Genomic DNA, 20,547 nt, shown 5'->3' with positions numbered 1-20,547 from the left:
TTCATCGTTCCAAAATTTAATTACCTACCATCATCTAGATTATTTTTCATTAACGCTATTAAAGTGTGGAACTCATTACCCGACACTGTGAAGGCTGGACTTAACAGATTTAACTTCAGGGCACAAGTCTATAATTACTTTAAAAGTGTTTGATTGCATTAAATTAGGGCATTAAATTTCTCTCTATATTCTCTAATTACTACTATTGGTTTTTCTTTTCTAAATCCTTCCTTTCTTTTCCTACTGCTTCTTTTCTGCTTATTATTAGAGTTAAGTTAAATATATTGGATTGATTTGTAAATGAACTGGTGTAAAATTTAAATTATAAAACTTGTATGTTAAAAATATTCCAGTTGTTTATAATATTGTTGAAGTACTATTAAAAGACCTTAGTCTTACTATGTACCATTTATATGAATAAAAAAACTAAAAAAAAAAAAATTACTATGGATATTCATGGCAAAAACTTCATTGCACCAACCAATTTCAACTAAAATCGGAGCTTCATTTAAATCAACCAATAGCTTAATATTTTCACTCTTTTTAAGGAGATATTTAGTATATCGCCTGTTTGCTAAATAGTTGTTTCTTACTAATACTTACATATCTTCATTTACGCGAACTTGTAACCTTATTCACCAATATCAAAATTTGATTGACATAAGTCATGGGCAATGAATGAAGTAAACTCATGGGAAAATAATAATAATTAAAATATTCAATTTCTTGCAAATCAAAGCCGGTTGGGAATATTTCGCAAAAATATACTTTTCATACTTTTGCGTACAAACCAAAAAAGTTTAACAATAAATCTAAATTATTTACTATCCAAAACTTACTGTATACATACATATGAGCTTTCAATATATGTGGTGCTTTATCTACTCACACAATAATGCCGCAATAAATTTCACTTTTCGACTGTTTAACCGCAAACATGTCAAAACTCTAACTTGCCGAAGGCTGAAAATTTAACGAAATTTTGGTGGAGACATCTGCTGTAATGGCAAAAGTAGGAAAAACTCAAATTTTCCAGGCGCATTTAGAAATTCATACACATACATATATATATGACGATATTTGAATGCGAGTAAATCTAATAGTCATATATACTAGACATACGTCTGTGCTTGTGTGTGTTTATTTGCATATATTCATACGATATTCAATAAAGTTGTCAGCGTTTATTTTATTGTTTCACAGACACACATATCATGTGCCCGTGTATGGGTATATACATACGTATGTGTATTTTAATGAATGTATAGGTTTTTCAACATAATCATAAATTTATTGAAATGTAGACTTAAATAGAAAATTTATGAGCGCACCAGTAAAAGGGAAAATAACACGCGAGAACCTAGCAGCCTGAAGAGGGTGAAGCAATGTGTATGGCTTCTTTCTTTCCAGCAAGCAATACATAAGTTCACAAGTGCTTGAATATTTATGGAACGATGGCTGTGAGGCGTGCGAAAAGTCACCTACTATATAACCGTTTGTCATTCCGTCTGCGCCTATGTTGTCGAATAGCGATTGGCTGCTAGCAAACCAGTTGCACGACATGTTGAAAGTCATGAAAGTTTTATTTCTTTTAAGAGCGTCTCAGCGAGTGGATTTGTCCGTGACTGTCATTTGGTTGATCGCGGGTTTAAGTCTCACTGGTGGACATAAAACATAGAATAATAGAGAAAGTTTGTTCTAGTAGCCCTTTCCCCCTGGTTCGCAATGGCAGCACTCCGGGTGTTTTGCTGCAACGTAACGGCTTCCCCTAGAAGCCACACGCGCTTTCGAAGACCTCATAAAATTGTGAGATTTTCTGTTTGTAAATCTACTTCAATATGCAAACTACAAAACGGCAGAGAAACTCGGCCAAATGCCTCCCAAAGAATATTTTGTGTACATTCCTCTGCAAGCGGCTATAAATAATGGATTGCACGGTATGAAAAATAATAAATAAGCAGGCAATGAACAAAAAAAAAAATTTGCAAAAGGAAACGAAACGTACTTGAAAGGGTGTATGGCATGCTGGGAGCATTAAAATCTACATCGGGTAGCATGCAAAGTAAAGTATATGAATATCATAAAAAAGTAATAGTTTCAAAAATTTGCAAACAAAAAATTATTTGCGGACAAGCACTAGTAGAGCCCATACAGAATATACTGAGCTCCGCCGTTGCAGCGTGCACCTCCCTAAGCGACGTCAAAACAAAAAAAAAACAAAACAGCAAAGATTCAAGCTCGCTCCTCTAAATAGTCGTCATATGTATAAAATAGGCGGTTGTTGAATGAATGTGACAAACAAAAATTTACGCTATTCACACACAAATTTACATACTCGTATATCAATAATTCCACAATTTCATTCCTTTTATGACTTTTTGGAAATTTATGCTGCCTTAGTTATATTTTATATCTCGACGATTCTCTCACTATACTATGTACAATTCCAGCTATCCACTTCCCCATAGGAGGGCAGTAACGAAATTCAAAAGTTTTCAACATTTTCCACGCTTATTTTGCATTTTTTATGATGATTGTTAGTGGTATTGTTGTTTCCCTGGAGAGTAAAAACAAATATATTATTTCTAGAGCTGGAAAATAAATGCACACCTTCATATAAATGTGCATATGTATGTAGTAGGTGCAAATCGACAATGAAAATATTGCCGCGCAAAAACTGGTGATCTATGTACAAATATATATACACATACAGTGGCGGAAAAAGCAATAGCTGGGCATCCAAGTTTTGATCATTTAATTATTTTTCACTTCATTTTTTTTTTTAAATATATTTGATACAATAACAAAAACCATAACACCAAATTTTGAAATATTCCACAAAGCTTTTATCGAAATTTCAAAAATGATACGAGGGGAGCCTTCTATATGTCGGGATTAGAGAACAAAAAAAAATTTTAATCATCGAAAATCACTTTATTGTTTTTCAAAATATTCTCCATTAAGATCTATACACTTTTGCATGCGTTTGAACCAATTGTTGAAGCACTTTTGCCACTCTGAATGAGGTACCTCCAAAACATGTATTCTGAATGCCGCAACCGCTTCTTCAGGTGTCGAAAAACGTTGACCTCTCAGTTTGTTTTTTACGCACGGGAATAAAAAGAAGTCATTCGGTGCCAAGTCAGAACTATACGGTGGATGACCCATTGATTCGATGTTTTCGGTGCTCAAAAATGCAGTTGTTTGAGCCGATGTGTGAGAGCTCGCATTGTCCTGGTGAAGAGTGATCCGTCTTTAGCGATTGGTTTTCCTAATTTCTTGGAAGACAACTGGCAAACAAATGGCTGTGTACCACTTAGAATTTACTGCTCTGCGTTGTTCTAGTGGTACGGTTGCGACATGTCCAGTTTTTCCGAAAAAACAGGCGACAATTTGCTTGGAAGTGCTTCGTGCGCGAACAACTTTTGTTGGATTTGGCTCATCTTGAAACACCCATACAGTCGACTGCTGTTTACTTTCGGGCTCATACGCTTAAATTCATGATTCATCACCTGTCACGATGTCATAGACGTGTTTCGAAGCGCCGCGATCGTATTTTTTGAGCATTTCCTACGACCAATCGACACGAGCCTTTTTTTGAGCGATTGACAAATTGTGTGGGATCCAACGCGAACAAATTTTTTTGACAGTCAAATGTTTATGCAATATTGAATGTATGCTGGTCCCACTAATGCCTAAGATTGTCTCAATCTCACGATAGGTCACATGACGATCTTGCAATATCAGTTCGCGCACAGCATCAATGGTTTTCGGAACAACAACTGATTTTGGACGACCTTCACGAAATTCGTCTTGGAGTGAACTACGTCCACGATTGAATTCACCATACCATCGATAAACACTGGCCCTTGATGGAGCTTCATTGCCAAAAAATGAATTAAGTTCATCCATGCAATGTTGCTGAGTTAATCCACGTCGAAAGTTGTAAAAAATAATCGCACGAAAATGTTTACTATTTAATTCCATTTTTGGACCGAGATGAATCTTTAAGTTACTGTAAACAACACAAATAGCGCTATTTCAAAACGTTCTGAGTACGTAAAAGCCAAAAAATGTCAAACTTTGCGATACAGCTGTCAGTTGCCAGATTGCAATACCAGGGTTGCCAAATCCTGACATATAAAAAGCACCCCTCGTATATATGTAAAGCTTTAAAGCGAAATTCGCATACTTTTTGCACAGACTGTATATTACGGATATTTACTTTTCTGTACACGTATTCGCATATACACATACAGTCACAGTCAAAACAACAGCAGCGCAACATGTTTTAAAATAAATTTAATAATTTTTTCGTAAACCTTTTATTAAATATTATTTTTCATATAGCGAAAACCTTCTCATTCAAAGTTTCAAACATTTTTCGAAACTTAAAAACAAATTCTACAAAATTTAATCAAAATTAGAAAATTCTTAATCAGAATTTTCAAAAAAGTTCTGGTCTAATAGTTTTATAGCCAATCCACAGTTATTATATGTGGAAGGTTAAATTGTGTCAAAATTTGCATTTATTTTTTGTTTTTTGTTTTTTTTTTTTTGCCTATATTATTTGTTTTATTCTATCCAATGAATGCTAGAAATTTTTTTATATGGAAGAATGTGTGCAATACCGTTAAAATAACATAATATAATATAAATATTGGAAGGGGCGACTGTATTTACGAACATACGACTAGCACGAACGCGTGAGATAAAGCTTCAAGACGAACAACAAGTCGATATCGAGTAACGAAATGCAATTTTCCGATGCCGCATTGGTCACAAACCAATGGAGGCTATCGATAGTGTATAACCCCAATACGCAATTAAGAGAGGAACCTGGACGCAGGTACATGGTGTGTCTAAATGGCATAAACACGGCCCCACCTTGATGAAATGCTTTTAGCAATTTCAGGGTGGAAGATTGTCCCACATACCACCGGTGTGCCGGCACCTTTGATGATGTTTCTGAGATTTTGGAGTTTAACCTCCTCTGAACAAAAAACAAAAAAAAACGTTAACTCATTGTTGTATAAGCACTTTCGGAAAATAGTTAGGACGACACTTGTTTCATACTATCCATTTCATAAATTTTATACACACAATGTATGTATCTACTTATATATTTGTAGGTATACAGTAGCTGGTATGGCACAAGAGCTTATAGTCTATCTTTAACATCCTTGAATATGTGTGCTCTTATACATCGTCACCTTGAACTCTCCCAGTACCGCACAAATTCCATTTCACTCACACACCTGTTTGGTTACTTTCAGATCAGCAGCTTTTCCGCTGTCCATACATAATTGCCCGCTACACAGCTGCCGCACATGTATAAGCTTATAAGCACACCGCTGTAAACAAATACATACCCATTCCTTACTAATCCGCATCCAACTCTTGTAAACTTATTTGCCAAAAAGTTTTATTCTACTGCTTTTTGCTACATTTGTTGTATAATTTTTCAAATACGTGGTAAATACAAATGCAAATGAGTGCTTGCACGTAGCGGTGTAAAATGTGTGTTAAATTTGAAAAGTTTGCAAATAATCCTGCGCATACACACAGTTACATATACGTACTTATACAAGCATACATAGCTCATACAAGCAGATATCTGTAGATGGTGAGAAGACTTGGGAAACTAAGAGACTCCTCATTTTTCATTTGTGAAAATAATTTTGAAATTATTAAATAAATTTAAATTTTGCAACAACATTCTTAAAAGTTTGCCTGCTGAGATAAGTGACAAAACCATATAAAGTTGCTTTGGTTGAGTTAAAAGAACGGTAAAATCCATAAGGTAGAGGATGGGAGTAGGAAAAGTACCCATATACAGCAAGATGACATTTTTCAGCTTGTTCCGAAACTGTCGTGCATAGCTAAAACCATAGTGTAGAGGGTTCCAGCCAGTTTCTTTATTAATTTATTTTCGAAGTTTTTTTATTTTCATTTTTGGTAATACTTTTATGAAAAAATAAGACAGATGACAAAAATTACTGTTTAACTGCCAAGTCGGCCTAAGGAAAACGAATACCATTACTTTGTAAAGGGTGTTTCTTGGCTAAATGAAAACTATCCATGTCGATAACTATAGTTTAACGGCTGAGGATGGCAAATTGTGTTGGCATTTCTATTCAGTAAGGCAAGGCATCATGAATGCTTTAGCGCCAGAACAGCGCTTTTAAATTGTGCAAATTTACTTTGAAAAAATAAATCTGTTCCCGAAGTTCACAGTTCCCGGCACTTATTTTTTCGAAATGAGGAAGGAGCTGCCGTTAGGGTGCAAGTCGAGCGCTATCGAACTATACTGACTGAACTTAAATCGAAAACTTTCATGTTATTGCAAAAAAAAACATTATTTTTTAATTCCAATTTTTTTTTTTGGCATCATTGTAAATATTTTGCAAACATTTCATACATTTGAGAATTTAAGTATGAGCAAAAGATTTATTTACCAACATTTTATTCTTTAATCCTAAACCAATTGTTGAATTCTAAATACAACTCTGCAAACCAATCCTACTCTCATACGAACATTTGTACTTCGTTTATGTGGAACTTATGTACTCGGTAAAACAATTATACATTTAGATAGTAGGGGTTGCCAAAAATGTAAAACGGCACTTAGAGTAAAAGCGTGAATTACATCGACACGATTTTTTCTTTCTCTGCGCGGAAATATTGCTGATTGGCTTATCCGGTGTTAAAAGCAATAGTCGCGGTAAAATTGCTAACGCTTTAGTCAACATTGAAAAATTAAGTGGCGAAAATTATACCACTTGGTATATTCAATTAAAGAGTTTTCTGATCACTCTAGATTTGTGGAGGGCAGTCGTCGATAAGTTTCCGGAGGAGGAGCCTGGAAAGCCCATCTGGATGGTATGCGACAGAAAGCTTCTGGCTACTATAACGTTGAGCGTCAAGCCAAGTGAGCTGATACATATTAAAAACTGTATCACAGCAAAAAGTGCATGGGACACGTTGAACGCGCTCTACAAGGCAGATACAGCATGTAGGAAAGTTAACCTATTTAAAAAACTGATGCGATTTCAATTCAGAAGCAGCGAAAAGTTTTCAGCTCAATTGAAGGAGTTCTGCTGTATTGTAGGTGACTTAAAAGAAGTTGGCATATCCATGGAGGACGACTTTTTATCAATTTTGTTGCTTTGCTCATTACCAGATGAAATGGAGAATTTTGTGGTGGCAATCGAGAGCAGGGGCGCATTGCCTAAATTGGATAATCTCGTCGCAAAGATTCTGGAAGAGGAGCAAAGGCACGGTGACAAATGCAGTAGCGCAGAAACGGCTTTTTCGGCGAACGAATTGAAAAGGCGCGTTGGAATTTTTCGCAGTACAAACATTAGCAGCGGCAGAGGTACAAATCAGCAGCAATAGCAGAGGCGTAAGGAGTGAGATTGGTGTCGGTAGCGGCAGAGGCGCTGGCAGCGATAACAGCTGCAGAACAAGGCAACAGGAAAATAGAAGAGCGAACGAAAGCACAACTTCCAGTAGGTACAACAACAGCGTAAAGTGCTTTAAGTGGGGACGGAGAGGTCATATACGTTCTCAGTGCACTTTTCAATCTAATAATTCACTCGTAGATGATAAAGCTGGGTCGTTAGTAGAGAAAGAGGTGAATTTCAGCGAGACTTGGATAATCGACAGTGGCGCAACGTCTCACATGTGCAAAGATATTCAATTGTTTAGTTCTCTTGTTTGTGTAAAACATAGAATAGTTTTAGCTCCAGATGCTTGCGTTTATGCACGCGGAAAGGGCACGGTTAATCTGAAAACAAAGTACACAACTGTTAATTTGAGAGACGTTTTGTAGGTACCTGATCTACATTCCAATTTTTTTTCCATCGCTAAAGCTGCAGAGAGTGGAAATGTCATCACATTTACAGAAAATAATGCCATAATGCAAAACAAAAACAAAAAGAAAAACAATTCTTACTGGTGCATTGGAAAATGACATATATGTTGCTAACGTTTCAGTGAGCAAAAGTGTGGACTGTGTAAATGGGGTTAGTGATGACGCGAGTATTGGCGGTTTGGCCACATAAATACAAATGATTTACATAAATAAACTTTCAAAAATGAATATGGTAAATGGTTTGAACTTTAAAATTTCAAAACACATTGAATGCTTCACGTGCGCGGTATGCAAAATCCGTAGTAAGCCTTATGCGAACTATAGCGGCGTTTACACAAGTGTATTAGAACTTGTACATACGGACTTGGGCGGGCCTATGGGTGTGAATTCGGTTGGCGGGCATCGTATTTTATCTCATTTATAGATGATTACTCGCTATATACTGCAGTTTATTTAAAAAAAAATCCGAAGCATTTGATATGCTTAAACTTTTTGCTGCGGCCGCGGAGAAGCAGGCTGGCCGCCAAATAAAAACGATTCGTATTGAAAATAGGAGAGAATTCGTCAACTCTCAGTATCGAAATTGGTTACGTGAAGAAGGGGTTCGGCATCAAACCACTGTGCCGTACAGCCCTCAGCAAAACGGTGTGGCTGAAAGAGCTAACAGAACTTTGGTGGAAATGGCGCGATGCTTATTAAGCTCTTCTAAAATGCCACAATCATTGTGGGCTGAAGCGGTAAGCACGGCGCTATGTATTAGAAACAGGTGTCATACAAAAGTTTTAGGGGCAGTTACACTTTACGAGAAATGGCATGGGTGGAAACCATCGGTTGCATATCCACGTACGTTTGGTTGTGATGCAGTGGTTCTGCAAAAGGGACCAAAACCACGCGGTAGTAAGTTTTTACCGAAAGGGATTAAGCTAAAGTTTGTTGGCTATCACTCAACTACGAAAGGTTATCGATTAATTAACTTACAAACGAATCAAATCACAATTGCGCGTAATGTTATATTTTTTAAAAAGTCACTTGAATTAAATTTAAGGTCAGTGATGTCAACGAAGAACCATTTTTTATTGAACTTCAAGCAAAACCAAGTAGCGCGGAAGAAGCGTTAGTAAGCGAAGACAGACGTGACGAGCGTGAAGACGAAGGCATCGAGCGTGAAGAACATGAAGGAGCTGAGACTGAGTCTGACTACGAGGAGGCTGTTGCTGTAAACATTAGCAAGAGCAAGCGAGGAAGGCCAAAAATGGTGCGTACAGGAGGTGTAGGAAAGCCGAGAAAAGTCTTTTGTACAGAGGCTGGATGCTGAACTCTGTTATTGAAAATCCGAGCACGGTCAGTGAGGCGCTAAACTCTAAAGATGTTGACAGGTGGAAAGAGGCAATGAGAGCAGAGTATGAATCGTTGGTGCGGAACGCAATATTTGCGATATCTCGAAAACTATATGGCCGAAAAAATATGATGTGGACGAACTGAGCGACCGACTTTACATAGGAACTGGATGGTCTGGTTGTTGTGTTTTGTTATGTGTATAACGTGGTGTTATTTTAAAGCGACTTTTGTTATTGCGAACATTGTTACTGAGAAATTCCATAGTTTGATGATCTTGATTCTCAACTTTTACCTTGAAAGTTTTAACTTAAAAAAATTTCAACAGATTGAAAATAATAATACTTAAAACAAAAAATTCAAACGAAAATATATTAATTTTCGAAGAAGAAATTAATGAAAAGTAGAAGAAATACCATCCAAATGGTACTTTAGAAGTCTAAATGAGTTGAGATTTGGTTGAGTTGTTCAAGTTTCCCCTAAAAATATCTTACGAAAAAGGCAAACAATTATTTTAATTCTGTTGAAAAAAATTTTAAATGTTTTCAAGCAAATTTTTTAAGCTTAAACTTTTCTATCAGCTGAAATTGAAAAACTAACTTGTTTTATAAAAAAACTCAATTTTTACTTTAAAATCAGCCCAGGGCTAGTAAATCTTAGTGTTTTTCCGAAATAGTTTAATTTAAGTGATATGTTGCGGCAGATTTTAAACTTGTTGATGAAAAAAACAGGGCCAATTTATTTATTTTTATGAAGAGTGATTTATCTATACTAATATTATAAAGAGGAAAACTTTGTTTGTTTGTTTGTTTGTTTGTTTGTTTGTTTGTTTGTAACGAATAGGCTCAAAAACTACTGGACCGATTTTAAAAATTCTTTCACCATTCGAAAACTACATTATCCACGAGTAACATGGATTACATTTTATTTTGGAAAAAATAGGGTTCCGTAAGATATTTGGATTTTTCGGACACAAACTGAAAAAAATCTTATATATAAAATAAAGTCAACTTTTTGTGTGTGTTCGCTAACCGGCCGTGTCTGCACCGAATTAAACCAAACTTACACACATTGTTAAGAAGGTATTGAAGATGGTTTCCGTATAGTTTGGATACCTATTGGTGGATAGGGCTCGAGATATAGGTCAAAACGTGGACCCGGGTAACCTTCGGATGTGTATGTACAATATGGGTACCAAATTGAAGCTGTTGGTGAATGCTTTAGTACAGAGTATTTTTCATGCCGCTCCGTGACTGAGGTTCCAGATATAGGTGAAAACGTGGACCCGGGTAACCTTTGGTTGTGTATGTACAATATGGGTATCAAATGAAAGCTGTTGATAAGTGCTTTAATACGGGGTAATTTTCATACCTATTGATGACTAGGGTCTGGAAATATATGCCAAAACGTGGACCCGCCGTGTCTTTGCACCGAATGAAACCAAACTTACACACATTGTTAAGGAGGTATTAAAGATGGTTTCCGTATAGTTTGGATACCTATTGGTAGATAGGGTCTCGAGATATAGGTCAAAACGTGGACCAGGGTAACCTTCGGATGTGTATGTACAATATGGGTATCAAATGGAAGCTGTTGGTGAATGCTTTAGTTCAGAGTACTTCCATCCGCTCCGTGACTAGGGTCTCGAGATAGAGACCAAAACGTGGACCCTAGAATGTGTTTGTACAATATGGATATAGAATGAAAGCTGTTGATAAGTGCTTTAATACGGGGTAATTTTCATACCTATTGATGACTAGGGTCTCGAAATATATGCCAAAACGTGGACCCGCCGTGTCTTTGCACCGAATTAAACCAAACTTATGCACATTGGTAATTCGGATCAGTGGCAACGGGTACAGCGTTCTTTTGAGCCAGCCATAATGTCGCTTACTTTTTTAACGCTTGGGGCGGAACTGAACTGTCAAATTGACAGTGTGAGTTACAATGTGTCAATATTTCTTTCTGATTTGGATGCCATAAGGAAAAAACGTAAGTGCAAAATGTAAAAATTGTTTGTGATTTTTTTTGGAGTGGATTTTGGAACAGTGAATAATTTCTTACGAAATTTGAGAATTTAATGTGAAATCCGAATGAAATTATGTGTTCGTGGGAAAAACAATTTTTTTCGTTTTTTTTTTTTTTGAAAAATATAAATGGATAATGGTTAAAAAAGCTCCAATGCTTAATAAAACATAACGAAAAATTCATGGATGATCAGGAAAAAAGACGATTGTTTCTTAGTTATTCATATGCGTTGATTTGAAATTTAAAAACAATCTTCTTTTTTCCTGATTTTTAATTTATATTTTATAATTTACTCAAAAACAAATAGAAAAACAAAAAATATTGCTTATGCCAAAGCGCTTGAATAAAGAATAAAGAAATAAATAATATGAAAACCATATATTTTCTGTTCTAAACCATATCTATTCTATTTTAGTGTGCCCAGCGAAGGGGGCCGGGTTTGCTAGTATATAATATGCATGTATACACCTGAGTGCATAATAATAGGAACAGGAATTGCGCAGTTTTAAATTTCTTACAAGTTTTCATAAAAGTGTAGTGCAATCTACAACCATATCATCAAAGCCTCAAATATTGTATAAAATTCACAAAAATTTAACAAATTGCAAAAAATGTTCATCAAAATGTTTACCTTTTCGCTATGAGTTTTTAGAAAAATTCTGGGTATTGTCAATATCGAATTCATTTTTAAAACGAGCAAATTTTAAATACAATAATTTGCGACCACAACTTCGCATTTTAATTTACTTAATGAAATAAATCACATACAAAACAAACTGCAGCGCACAACATAATTATTTTTTTTTTTAAAGGGAAGCAAAAAATGTAACTTTCGAATATAAGGCTTTAGCGGGGAAAAAATTAAAAAAAAGTTTTTTAAAACGAAAAAAAAGTTGTGGAACTGCGAAAAACTTTCTGTTCCAGCAAAACTTTTGTGACAGCAGAAAGTTGCACTAAAGTTTCAACTGCAAGCTGCAAAAGCAAAATATAAAAAGAGCTCTTTAAAATTGCAAGACGGCAAAAAGCTAAGCCAATAATAAAAACGATGCAGATATGTATGTATGTATATATTGCAAGTAGGTTGAAAATAATGGTTCATGGCATTAAGCTAATTAAATTTTCAAAACAGTTTTTCTGCAAGATGAATTATGTGCATTTGCAGCCCGCGAAATAAATACAGCAGTTCTTAATGTTAATTTTTTTTCTATATAAAATTATGGCTCATTATCTCGCAAAAAGTCAAATAAATAAAAACTGCACATTTTATACCAAAATTTAAAAAATGGAAATATGTTCATAAAAAATTCACGACTTCTTAAATGGAGAAAATATGCAACAACATTAGGGGACAAAATTATCAAACATAAGGAAGAATTTTGAGCCACTTCTCAGGGTACGGGCTATAAAACTGCGAACTTAAATTTTTCTGGAAAGCCCGATTAAAAATTAAAAATTTGGTGAACAATTTTCGAATTTTCATAAATCTTGTAAAGGGCGTTTTCTTAAGAGTTTGAGGACTTATGGTAAAATGTTAATTCAAAACTTAAATATTATTGGAATGAATTTTATTAATTATGATCTGTAATATACAAATATATGTACAAAAAATCAGTATTATAAAAACTCCACAAGTTTTTGTGTTTACGCGAAACTTTTTCGGTATTTTATTTTTTATTTTAATAGAGAAAGTTATGGTGTTATCCAATCCTAGCTTTGTTTATTCAAGCATGGCTTGTTCTTCTTTTGTTTTCAGAAGGTTAAAGCGGGTTAGTTTTTTTATACGGAGCTCATGACAATACTGTTCTTAACATTAGCCTTCGTATGACGAGAAATATTTGTATGCAAAATTCAATATGTATCAGCTGTCTATTTACTCTCTCAAAGTTTTTGCTTGGCAAATAAATATATATACATCTTTTTTTCATTACCAAAAAATCGCGACTAATATTTTTCAAGCCGGAAAGAAGGCAGCCTTGATAAGGACACAATCCAATGCGTGCTTCTGCTTTAGACTGGCCTGTTCCCTTGGGACTACTGAGAGCTTCTTTAGAAACCACCTTTCCAAATATTCAAATGGTTCAAATCGTTGACGTTTAAATCTTAATGTATTAAGTTGGGGAATAAGTCGATAGCGTTCTTACTGAAGACTTTTATTTAAACAAAAACCAATAATTCCATCAATAAGTTAATCAATTATATTTTATTTATTTATATAAAATTAGCTTACAACATAAATCTTATAAGCTATTTTAAGTTAGGAGCTATAGCAGCGAGGCCTTAAGCTCGATAATTTTATATACATATGCATACTTCCGTTCTTAAACTTAGTAGATACAATTTTACTTTAAATCTTATGGTAAAGATTGGTTCTTTTGAGGAATTTTGTTATTAGGGATATTGACTCAGGAGAAGGGACTGAGAGGTGTGAAATTGGGTTTGTGTTAGTGAATATTTGTTCCCTACAGGTAGCATACAGGGGGCAACTCAGTAGAAGATGAGTTACTGTGACTAAGATATCTGTGTTGCAAGTACAATATAATGGGTTTGTGTTATTCATAAGATGGCCATGTGTTATTTTCGTGTGTCCTAACCTAAGGCGTTCGAATTTTATAATGTCTAGTCGTGAAGGTTTTTTATTAGTTTTTTGTAGAAAATCTGTTATATTGGTCTTTGTGTAGTTAACGTTTTTGTACCAGTCATTGGTTAGATTCCATTCAAGGAGTTGTTTGTTGTAGAAGTGTTGTTTGATATGATTTTTAATATCGAGTAAGTTGAAATTGTCTGTGCTAGTTACTGGGCTTCGATGAGCTTGTTTCGCGGATTGGTCAGCGAGGCTGTTCCCAACAATATTATTGTGCCCAGGCACCCATATTAAAATAATTTTTGGGTAGTGTTGTGTGATAATGTGTCTGATTTTGTTTAAAAATGTGGAACGCTTCACGATTTTGCGTGTCATCCTTGCGCAGGGGCCATGCTAATCTTCAATTATATATTCGCTGTTGCTGTTTACAGTTGCTTGCCACCAAAGGTGGCCCTTCGTATGTTTTGACAGGGAGCGGAAAAGATGGCAATCGGTCGGTGCACCGTTTGGAGAATACGGCGGCTGCTGAAGGACCTCTCGTTCGAGCTTTTCGAGTGCGGCTTTGACGACTTGTGCAACATGGGGCCTGGCGTTGTCGTGAAGGAGTATGGTTTGACCATGTGGTCAACGACCATGAAAATATTCATTTTGCAGATCTGAAAGTTTTTACTGTTGAAGAAGTTTTTCATAAGCAAAACGACAAAATCTATGATAAAACTTCTAAAGACGTACCACCACCATCCAGCCTCCGAAATGATTAGGTGGGTCTTAGAAGGTGTAATGAAGCAGTTGAGCAACACTCTTTTGAATGGATTGGATCTTCCAGCAAAATACCGCTACGGCCCATGAGGCAAAAACCATCTACCAGTGGCTAACAATATTCCTGGGTTCATAGCCACAGAAGATTGGCCTTTTGCAAGTCGAGATCAGAAACCATTGGACTACAGTTTGTGGTTAAAATTGGAGAATATGGCTTGTCAAAAACCTCTTAGAAATTTGGAGAGTGTAAAATTAAAAAACAAAAAAATGTAGTATTTACTGATTAAATAAAATTAACTTCATTAAAAAAGTTTTACAATTTCATATCTATAACGGACTTAACTTGAAACAGAACTTATGGCAGAACTAAGTATAATATAAAAATATAATTTCATTTCATGCAAAGGAAAATATTAGTAGTTGGAAATACAATTTTTTTACGAAAATAGTTATGTTTTTATATATCTATGGAATTTCCACCTGAACTGATTTTATTAGTAATAATTAAAGATCATAAAAATATAAATCAGACAAACACGTTTTTCTTATTAATTCTGATCTACATTACCGAAATCTTCATGAAAAACAAAGGATTACAAAAATTACGCATTAACATCTAGATCTTCACCTACCTACATTATCGGGTTAATTTGAATGATCATTGAAATTTTCATAAAAAGCCAGAAATTATAGATCGATTAAAATTTTCATATCAAGAGGATAAACAGGGATAGCGCTGATCACTTGTAAAGCTTTATTACAGATAGAAGAATTTGCTATTTTGCCTATCTTAGGTAGTTTAAATGGCTCCAAGGTTCATTCGATTTCAATAATCAGGGAAATTACAATAAAAAATTATTTGCTCTCATTTCATCTACGTTCGTTTTGGTCTGAACCGATCTCACATTGAATCTCAACGCTGATTTTTTTTCTCTTTGCGTTCCATTAAGCCATAATCCGAATCACACTCCAAATTTTGATACGTCTCGGTACAACTCGGAAAAAATCCTAATTCTATTTAAGAAACTTTTTTGAAAAAATTGTGGAATAAATTAAGTTAGGCTGTCATTCCAAAATCATGAAAACAGAATATCGACTTTAGTTGTTTAGATTTATAGGCAAAAAAAAATTAATTTTTGCAGCCACATCGATATAGTTCTGAGTGATGCTGCATTGGAATGCAGGAAATTAGCAGTGATAACCCAGTTTCGTCCTAACTCGACTTTAGTTGTTATTCCTGTGGGAACAAATAAATAAAAACTTACTGTGTACCAAGATATAAATATTTATCCACCAAATGTGTATTTTTAGTTATTTGCCAAAAATTAAAATTGTTATACAATACACACTACTATATTATTACCACTGCTATACGCACTATTACCATCTGCTTAGCCGAAATCATTGTAAAAATAATTTAACTACAATTATTTCCTTTTTCTCTTTTCTATACTCAACCTTTGCCATTTGCACTTCAATAAATGCAAATAAAATATGGAAAAAATAAAAAAAATAATAACTCTGTCTACATTGCCATGGCCAATCTGAATACCGACTGAAACATGCTGCCAATGTCATCTGGCTACTAACATCAAACCGAACAATAAACGTGGCACCGTGCAACTTTGAATGCTGCCAACAACAACATGGGTGCAATTGCATTGCAAACTAAAACAAATGGGAAATGATTTTGCATATAGATCCACCACAAGTGACATTATCGTTGGGCTCAACACTCAAACCGGATGACATTAAAGAAGGCGATGATGTTTACTTTGAGTGCCACATCAAGGCCAACCCGAAGGAGCACCGCATAACGTGGTCACATGATGTAAGTTTTGCATATACAAACACACCTATTTATTTATCAATGCTCCTGATATTTCTCTACCAATCTATATGACTAAGTACCTTTATTTTTTGCACGCACAGGGTGGCACTAATATCAAAGTATTTTTAAACTAAACCCTATCGGAAAATTTATAATTTTAATACACCAACAGACAAGCAATGGAGCGAGCAAAGGTCAAAATAAAGGTTTCTGTCACTTAATTTTGCCTTTTTTGTATATCTTGGACTTAGCAAAAAAGTTATGCAACAATAAAATGGGATGATAAATTGTCAGCCACCTTGTATAATCAAATTTAGGATATGTGTTATTTGCTTGAGAAAAAGAAAAGGCTTTGTTAAAAATTGACTTAGAGTGAGGTGGGTGATGTGCAATGCTTTGTTTTGTGATTCAAGGAATATCTTAAAACAAAATTTTCGAACGTTCTTTGTCTGGATGAAAATGCGCGACACTGTAAGCAAAAGAAATTGTCAAAAGCATTATAATCAGAGTTTTGTAGTCACTTTTAACTTGCACATTAACACAAAAATGGAAAGAGCTATAAAACCGCATACCTAAAATTATCCTAAAAATTCGGGATAAAAAGTTTGAAATTTTGATGACAGTTTGCAAAATTTTCATGTGCAGCCTTTAGCTGCGTAGACTACTTTGAAGTGCCGCTATAGAATATAATCGAAGAATATTTGTGAAAAATGTTTTTGAGTGAAATTTTGTTCGGATTTAATTTTGTGAGTATTTTGTGTTTTGAATTTAATATTAACAAATTAAAGCTATTAAATAATGAAGAATGTAGAAATATCGAAATTGATTCAGTTGCAGTTTAGTTAAGGGAGAATTTTAGTTATTAAGATATAGTTTCTGCTGAAGACTACAAATAATACAATATTTAAAGCGTTCAAGCAACAACTGTTGGGAATGAAGAATATAATAACAAAGAATTTTAAAAAATAAATAGGACAATTTATGCCTAAATGGCCGAATGACTAAAACATCATACCGGGTGTAAAAAAACTTGTGCAGAGAGCATACAATTTTTCTTGGTGCCTCTTGTGCAAAATTATGATCAAGACTTGTGAAACAAAGTTAATTTTTTAATTCTAAGTTTTATTAAATGCACCTTAGAAAAAAATATTTGAAGTTCAATATGACAAATTTTACTTTTTGATATGGAAAAAAAATTGAAAATTAAACAAAAAAAACTTGAATGACTTTAACTTTAATTTGAGCACTGTATTGGGACAAAAACAGAATATTAATTATCTTTTTTATTGAAATATTATAAATACTTAAATACATTTCATTCTATTACACCTAGTTCACACTATCAAGTAATATTTTTCTATTAAATGCGACAGTATTTACATGAAATACTGGAAGACAGCTGACAGAAGTTTACATCTGTTTGCCAGCCGTTAGAATTTTAGGAACAAGATCATTTTGTTTTTTTCGTTTAAGTCTCCGCCACTGCTCATCTAGATTGGCAAGTTGCGAGCCTCCGGGCTGGTATGTTTTTCGAGCCTTTCGGCATGAGCTGCAGCGAAATGTTTCATAACTTCTTATACTGATGACATATTAAGGTCACTATGTAAATCAGAATTCCTCACATACCATGGTGCGTTTACTGCGGTTTTTATGAATTTGTTTTGAAATCGTTGAATTTTTTCAAGATGAGTTTGTTTGACACAGCCCCACAGCTGCCATAAGTCTACAAAGTTAAAAGTTTGTTTTATATTGAAAGAGGTGAGCTTATTCTAGTAAGCCAGTTTGATTTTTACATATTTTATTTTTGCAACTCCGCATGTTTTATTTTAACGTGCTCTTTCCAACAGAGTTTGGCATCAAGCGTTATTCCTAAGTACTCCGCAGTATTGAAGTATGGAAATTGCATGCCTGATATGTATGTACATATACAGGATGATATTGAATTTTTTTATTCGTAAAATGAAGTGATTTTGCTTCGTTAAATTTTATACGCCACTTTGTAGTACATCTTCCTGAAGTTTACGAAAAATTACGAATCGTCTCCGATTGTTAAATACATGATTCATCAGCAAAGGCAGCTGTAGTGTTAGTCTTAGAGGCCGGTAGGTCAGACGTGAAAATTACATAAAGTATAGGGCCCAAGAAACTGCCTTGTGAAACCTCGGTTTTAATTGGCTTTAGGCTTGATATTGACATCATCGGCCTTAATAACCGCGCTGTTAGTTCTGCCTTCTCCAAACTGGATAAAGAAGCAAAGCGAATGGGTCTAGTGGTGAACGAGGACAAAACGAAGTACCTCCTGTCTTCAAACAAACAGTCGGCGCACTCGCGTATCGGCACCCACGTCACTGTTGACAGTTATCATTTCGAATTTGTAAAAGACGATGGTGGACGATGACAACATCCGATGAAGCGACGCTTGGAGTATTCGAGAGAAAGATTCTGCGTAAGATTTTCGGACCTTTGCACGTGTGCAACGGCGAATATTGCAGACGATGGAACGATGAGCTGTATGAGCTTTACGACGACATAGGCATAGCGCAGCGAATAAAGATCCAGCGGCTACGTTGGCTGGGTCATGTCGTCCAAATGGATACTAACGCTCCGGCTTTGAAAGTATTCGATGCGGTACCAGCTGGTGGTAGCAGAGGAAGAGGAAGGCCTCCTCTGCGTTGGAAAGATCAGGTGGAGAAGGACTTGGCTTCACTTGGTGTGTCCAATTGGCGCCGGTTAGCACGAGAAAGAAACGACTGGCGCGCTTTGTTAATCTCGGCCAAAATCGCGTAAGCGGTTATCGCGCCAAATAAGAAGAAGAAGACATGAAGTAAATATGTCTGAAAACTCACTCGGAGGCCAGATTTTAAGCTTATGGAGTAGTCCATACTTTGTCGAAGGCCTGGGTAACATCGAGAAATATGGAAGAGCACACTTTCTTATTTTTGATTGCTTCTTTTATCACATTTGTGATCCTATGCACTTGTTCAATGTGCAGTGCTTTGTTCGAAATCCGCACTGATGAGTAGGAATAAGGCGTTTGTTTTCAATCAAAGGCTTCAACCGCTGCAGGATTATTTCATCGAGTAGTTTGGGCATTATAGATAGCAAGGAGATCGGACGGTATGATGACACTTCATAAATACTTCTGATACTTTCCAATACGTCGGCGCATATCTTAGCCTAAGGCATGCGTTTATAATTTTTGTTAGCTTAATTGAAGTTTTGGAGGAAGATTTTTTAAAGTTTCTGCAGCGATAAGATGGAAGCCGAGTGCTTCTTTAGATTTAAGGATATTTATTTCACGCTTTATCTCTGCAGACGAAGACAAAGAGAACTGATTTTCAGCTGTGTGCTTCATGTGGCTTAAGCGTTTTTTCCAAATGATCAGCAAAGACTTCCGTTTTTCAGTATTGCTCCTTGCCCTTTTTAATTAAAGGTATTAAATAAAGATATATACAATAATATAAGATAAATGCACTGGGAAATATTTAGTATAATGTCTATTGCTTTGAAAAAAAAAGGTTAAAAGAGGTGTGTATCCCCATCTTAAAACTGAAAACCGCACCCGCCGAAGGCTTATAGTTTTTAAGTAATTTAATGTTAAAGTTCTGTAATTTAGTGAACAGTTGGTGTTGTCATACACCTGAAATAAAAACGAAGCTCGTATGCAGAGATGTTCAGTGAAGGGTTGATTGTAAAATTGCAGTATTTTTTGCTGTACTTTAAATTTGAGACATATTTTTGTAAATTTGTAGAATTTTTGCATAGAATTTTTTCGCATGGGCGGCCTGTGGCGAGTCTTCAAAAAAATAACCCTCATCAGTCCAACTCTGGCTGCGCAACCCATAGTATTTTTGCGTAGAACTCCTTTCCGTGTTAAAACCATTGAACCCAAAATTAAAATAAGGAGGCACAATAACCTCCATCCCCATCATTAACACTAAACTAAATTAGTTCATTTCTGTTCATATTTTAGTTTTCATTTGCAGGTATCCAGCAACACCATAATGTTGTCATTCCAACTTCTTCTTATTCGCGTTTAAAATTGTAAAGTGATGGTATGGTCAAATGTATTTGCATTTAATTTTAATGAAAATAATTGGAATATAAGGATAAAAATAAGTAGAAACACGCGTGTGA

General features: G+C 35.2%; 1 protein-coding gene and 1 pseudogene across 1 annotated transcript in view; one reads left to right on the top strand and one right to left on the bottom strand.

Annotated features, from left to right (window-relative positions):
- The window catches only part of LOC129235883 (uncharacterized), a 272,445-nt gene that overhangs the window by 153,169 nt on the left and 98,729 nt on the right, over nt 1-20,547 (top strand). Inside the window, exon 9 of the mRNA XM_054869947.1 lies at nt 16,280-16,410. Coding sequence (XP_054725922.1) covers nt 16,280-16,410 — 131 coding nt within the window. The remainder of the gene's footprint in view (nt 1-16,279; nt 16,411-20,547) is intronic.
- LOC129236629 (U6 spliceosomal RNA) lies at nt 14,161-14,251 on the bottom strand (annotated as a pseudogene).

The sequence above is a fragment of the Anastrepha obliqua genome, chromosome 1 (assembly GCF_027943255.1).
Source record: "Anastrepha obliqua isolate idAnaObli1 chromosome 1, idAnaObli1_1.0, whole genome shotgun sequence".
Classification (NCBI taxonomy): Eukaryota; Metazoa; Arthropoda; class Insecta; order Diptera; family Tephritidae; genus Anastrepha; species Anastrepha obliqua.
This window is presented reverse-complemented; position numbering and strand designations above follow the sequence as displayed.